Source organism: Acipenser ruthenus, chromosome 5, assembly GCF_902713425.1.
Source record: "Acipenser ruthenus chromosome 5, fAciRut3.2 maternal haplotype, whole genome shotgun sequence".
NCBI classification, from domain to species: Eukaryota; Metazoa; Chordata; class Actinopteri; order Acipenseriformes; family Acipenseridae; genus Acipenser; species Acipenser ruthenus.
Window position 1 is genome coordinate 57,370,331 of NC_081193.1, and position 6,185 is coordinate 57,376,515.

Sequence of the window (6,185 nt, forward strand, 5' to 3'; positions counted from 1 at the left end):
CCTCCCAATAGTACTTAAAGAAATGAAAAGTTATTTACAAACCGCTAACCAAGATCATGCAACAGTCTCTTGACACAGGGGTTGTACCGACAGACTGGAGAATTGCAAATGTAATACCGATCCACAAAAAGGGAGACAAAACCGAACCAGGTAACTACAGACCAATAAGCCCGACTTCTATTATATGTAAACTTATGGAAACTATAATGAGATCCAAAATGGAAAACTACCTATAATGTAACAATATCCTGGGAGACAGTCAGCATGGTTTTAGGAAAGGGAGATTGTGTCTAACTAACCTGCTTGATTTTTTTGAGGATGCAACATCTACAATGGATAATTGCAAAGCATATGACATGGTTTGTTTAGATTTCCAGAAAGCTTTTGACAAAGTCCCACATAAAAGATTAATTCTCAAACTGAACGCAGTAGGGATTCAAGGAAATACATGCACATGGATTAGGGAGTGATTATCATGTAGAAAACAGAAAGTACTGATTAGAGGAGAAACCTCAAAATGGAGCGAGGTAACCAGTGGTGTACCACAGGGATCAGTATTAGGTCCTCTGCTATTCCTAATCTACATTAATGATTTAGACTCTGATATAGTAAGCAAACTTGTTAAATTTGCAGACGACAAAAAAATAGGAGGAGTGGCAAACACTGTTGCAGCAGCAAAGGTCATTCAAAATGATCTAGACAGCATTCAGAACTGGGCAGACACATGGCAAATGACATTTAATAGAGAAAAGAGTAAGGTACTGCATGCAGGCAATAAAAATGTGCATTATAAATATCATATGGGAGATCCTGAAATTGAAGAAGGAATCTATGAAGAAGACCCAGGAGTTTATGTTGACTCAGAAATGTCTTCATCTAGACAATCTGGGGAAGCTATAAAAAAGGCTAACAAGATGCTCAGATATATTGTGAAAAGTGTTGAATTCAAATCAAGGGAAGTAACTTTAAAACTTTACAATGTATTAGTAAGACCTCACCTATAATATTGTGTTCAGTTCTGGTCACCTTGTTACAAAAAGAATATTGCTGCTCTAGAAAGAGTGCAAAGAAGAGCGACCAGAATTATCCCAGGTTATATATATATATATATATATATATATATATATATATATATATATATATATATATATATATATATATACAGTGCCTGCAAAAGTATTCAGACCCCTGACCAATTCTCTCATATTACTTAATTACATATGGTACATTGAAATTTCGTTCTGTTTGATATTTTATTTTAAAACACTGAAACTCAAAATCAACTATTGTAAGGTGACATTGGTTTTATGTTGGGAAATATTTTTAAGAAAAATAAAAAACTGAAATATCTTGCTTGCATAAGTATTCAACCCCTGTGCTGTGGAAGCTCCCAGTTTACACCGATGAAAGAAATTGTCCTAACGAGGACACAATTACCTTACCATTGGCCTCCACCTGTGAACCATTAAAGTTGCTGTCACATTTTCTGGATAAAAACCACACTGTTGAAGGATCATTGGTCAGGCTGTGAATCTGAAGGAAAATGAAGACCAAAGAGCATTCTACAGAAGTTAGAGATAAAGTAATACAAATGCATAGATTAGGGAAAGGGTACAAAATGTTTGGATATCCCAGTGAGCACAGTTGGATCAATAATCAGGAAGTGGAAGCTGCATCACACCACCCAGGCACTGCCAAGAAAAGACCGTCCCTCAAAACTCAGCGCTCAAACAAGACTTGTGAGAGAAGCCACAGAGAGGCCAACAATCACTTTGAAGGAGCTACAGAGTTCAGTGGCTGGGAGTGGAGTAATGGTGCACCAGTCAACCATATCAAGAACTCTGCATAACACTGGCCTGTATGGGAGGGTGGCAAGAAAGAAGCTGTTACTCAAAAAGTACCATGTGAAAGCACGTCTGGAGTTTGCCAGAAAGCATGAGAGTGACCCAGCTGTGATGTGGGAAAAGGTTTTGTGGTCAGATGAGACCAAGATAGAGCTTTTTGGCCAAAACTCTAAGCGCTATGTGTGGCACAAACCTAACACTGCCCATGCCTCAAGACACACCATCCCTACAGTGAAGTATAGTGGTGGCAGCATGATGCTGTGGGGATGCTTCTCATCAGCAGGGACTGGGCATCTTGTTAAAATTGAAGGAAGAATGGATGGAGCAAAATACAGGGAAATACTGCAAGAGAACCTGCTTCAGTCCGCTAAAAAGCTGAAGCTTGGGAGGAAATTTACCTTTCAGCAGGACAATGATCCCAAGCACAAGGCCAAAGCAACACTGGAGTGGCTCAAGAACAAAAAGGTGAATGTCCTACAGTGTCCCAGTCAAAGTCCTGATCTCAATCCCATTGGAAATCTGTGGCACTATTTGAAAATTGCGGTCCACAAGCGTCGTCCAACCAACCTGAACAACCTGGAGCAAATCTGCCAAGAAGAATGGGCCAAAATCACTCCGACACTGTGTGCAAAGCTGGTACATACTTACCCCAAAAGACTTAAAGCTGTTATTGCAGCGAAAGGTGGCTCTACCAAATATTAATGTGTGGGGGTTGAATACTTATGCAAGCAAGATATTTCAGTTTTTTATTTTTCTTAAAAATATTTCCCAACATAAAACCAATGTCACTTTACAATAATTGATTTTGAGTTTCAGTGTTTTAAAATAAAATAGCAAACAGAACGAAATTTCAATGTACCATTTGTAATTCAGTAATATGAGAGAATTGGTCAGGGGTCTGAATACTTTTGCAAGGCACTGTGTATATATATATATATATATATATATATATATATATATATTGATGTCATTGGAATCTTTTTTTTTTTATTTGTAACAACAAGTTTATACAAAATACCTTTTAGCTGCTACAGCCCGGCTGTACAAACCTGATCCGCTTGTCTTGCAGATGCTACTGTGCCTTTAACAATAAGGATTGATTGCGCTTCTAGCAGATTAGATCACTTGCGCGTTGCCGGGTGAAAAAAAAATGACAGCTGTGTTACATCTTGACACAACATTTAACCAATCAGAGAGTTGAAGGTGGGTTTTCTGTGTTAAGCACTTCGAGAGGCTAAAACATTAAAATGACTGCTAAAAATATATAATTTTAAAGCAAAAATAGCGACAATCAATGCACGTCTCCCAATAAATATTTAGCCGATATTTAATTAAAGGAACAATACGCTGAACAGAACGCAACCCATCATTATATATTTGTCGTTAAGTGTCGTAAAACTCCTATCGTAAAATTGTATAATATAAAGCTGTTTGGTTGCTTTTGCCCTTCCAGTTTTTCAGCGTGTTTTATTTATTTTGTTTTGTGTCTTTGTATCTCAACACATCGTGGTTTTAATATATGATGAAGACAACATAAACTGAAAAGTGATCTGCGCTGCAAAAAGCTCATGATTACCGTTCTGTTGCTGGTGCGGCTAAGAAACTGCACACTCTAGCCACCTATTCAGATCTTTATGGTGAACATCGTAGTTGACGACCATGTGTCCACTTTACGACATTGCTGATCCAGCATGGCTGCTGCAACAGGAGACTGGGAGGCTGATGGTGCAACTGGACTGTTAACTGGAGAAGATGATAGGGGAACAGATCACAGAAAAGAGTGTGAAGCCCAGGGCTCCCAGTGTGACGAAGGGGGGCAGGAAGAGAAGCCCGTGTGTCTCATAGTTCTGGGAATGGCAGGATCTGGCAAAACTACGTTTGTGCAGGTAAACCATGCTTTGGTTTAACATGAACTTCTGGATAGCCAGTGGCGTTCAAGATTACATTTGAATTTGGTTATCATTGTTCAGCTGTTTACACCATATATACTACTAGGTCACTGTATACCGTATTTGCGCGAAATAGCGCCCTGAGCGCTTATGTTCAGAATATTTAAGGCCCTGGCAACATCATGCGTTTAATCCGCACTAGTATCTGTTGCTTTTAAACAGATTTAAAAGTGCTAAATAGGGTTATAGTGACTACAGAGCGTTTAATACCGTACTCGAGAACTGGTGTCGTGCCTAATTTTGGGCATGCGTGAGTGTTTCGTTGAAGTTTGTGCGTGTGATTACTTTAAGCTATTAGGTCCTGTTATTGTATCCCACAGAGCTTGCTGCGCTTTAGGACTATATGGGTGCGTTCACGGGGATCATTCTGCTCAGATTCTGTGCAGAATCTGACCATTTTAGCCGTTTACGGGGATCATTCTTAAATGATTATTGGCTGAATTGATCAGGTTCTGCGCAGAATGATCTCCGTGAACGCACCCTATATAAAGAAGGACAATGATGTCACAAAATGGGCGTGGCTAACAATGGAGCGCTAGTCTGGAGCCCAGAAGTGAGCGTTTGAGAGTGCACTCGCAATGCTTTTACCTATCAACGCTTGTCCTGGCGAAATGTTTCTTGCCATTATTTCAAATTTCATCCGCATAAATAACTGAAATAGTAAAAATCAAATGTTTACATTACACAGAACACCTAACGGGGAAATAAAAAGGATGGATAGAAACCAACTTTATTTTATACTTTTACTACGCAGTCAGGGTTATTGATTTTAAGGACAAGAAATGGAATTTCACCGTTCGGATATTTTTGTCAAAAATTAGATGCTGTTGTAAATGGTTGTATTTATCAGTAGACTTTTTGTGTGATTGTGTAATGTATACATGGTCCCGTTTGAGAATGGCTGCAGTAGGTTAGTAGCAGTACTGGTATTAAAATCATTTTCACCGACTTCCGGTGTCGTCACCATTTTAATGGCTGCTTGCTAGCGTAGCTCCCGTTGTAGCTAAAGTCAATCCGCCCTCATAAGAACATAAGAACCTAAGAAAGTTTACAAACGAGAGGAGGCCATTCAGCCCATCTTGCTCGTTTGGTTGTTAGTAGCTTATTGATCCCAGAATCTCATCAAGCAGCTTCTTTGCAATATCCTTTTTGTAACAAGGTGACCAGAACTGAATACAATATTCTAGATGAGGTCTTACTAATGCATTGTAAAGTTTTAACATTACTTCCCTTGATTTAAATTCAACACTTCTCAATATATCTGAGCATCTTGTTGGCCTTTTTATAGCTTCCCCACATTGACTAGATGAAGACATTTTCTGAGTCAACATAAACTCCTAGGTCTTTTTCATAGATTCCTTCTTCAATTTCAGTATCTCCCATATGATATTTATAATGCACATTTTTATTACCTGCATGCAGTACCTTACACTTTTCTCTATTAAATGTCATTTGCCATGTGTCTGCCCAGTTCTGAATGCTGTCTAGATCATTTTGAATGACTTTTGCTGCTGCAACAGTGTTTGCCACTCCTCCTATTTTTGTGTCGTCTGCAACTTTAACAAGTTTGCTTGCTATACCAGAATCTAAATCATTAATGTAGGAATAGCAGAGGACCTAATACTGATCCCTGTGGTACACCACTGGTTACCTCGCTCCATTTTGAGGTTTCTCCTCTAATCAGTACTTTCTGTTTTCTACATGTTAACCCTCATCCTTAAGTAAATAACCCCAGACACAGTATATGCAAGAACAAATAACCTCAGCAAAAACGAGTCAAACTGCGAAACCAAAAAGAGAGAAGTTGGCGACCGTTCTGGCTGAGTTTAAAAAAAAAAAAAAAAACTCTGCGAAGATGTTAACACCAGGCTTGAAAGAGTAGAAGAATCTGTGAAAGAAATAAAACAATCAGTTTCAAGACTTGACAAAAGAATCGGGGAAGCCGAAAGCAGAATTAGTGAAATGGAGGACAGTAGTATCAGAGGTGAGAGGCTGTTAACATATTTGCTTAAGAAGGAAAGGTTACTGACAGAAAGCTGTATGTTACTGTGAACTTCTGGTTGTGATCTTCGTAAAAACACAGCGCCTGTTAATTTATTTTTTAAACAAAGCTGGCTTGCACACACATTTTATTTCTTTAAACTTTTTTCACACAGTGTGGTGTACCCAAGTAGTGTTTTGAAAACCAGATACTTTCTCCAACACTAAACGTAGAAATAAAAAATTCCTATTTCCTGCAAACTGCAGATAAACGAGAGGTTTATCTGTTTTTTAGTCTTTTTTTTAGAGCTTTCTGATCCCCTGTTTCATGGACACTGTAGAGGTGTGTGCTATGACCTTTCAACTCTGGTTTGTTTATTTTTTTAAAGGGGCAGTGCTGTAGCAGGCTACT

The 6,185-nt window shown here is 38.6% G+C and overlaps 1 protein-coding gene across 1 annotated transcript in view; it reads left to right on the plus strand.

Annotated features, from left to right (window-relative positions):
* Positions 1 to 3,299: 3,299 nt before the first annotated feature.
* Positions 3,300 to 6,185, plus strand: part of gpn1 (GPN-loop GTPase 1) — an 89,485-nt gene continuing 86,599 nt past the window's right edge. The window contains exon 1 of the mRNA XM_034005303.3: positions 3,300 to 3,730. Coding sequence (XP_033861194.1) covers positions 3,536 to 3,730 — 195 coding nt within the window. The 5' untranslated portion in view covers positions 3,300 to 3,535. The remainder of the gene's footprint in view (positions 3,731 to 6,185) is intronic.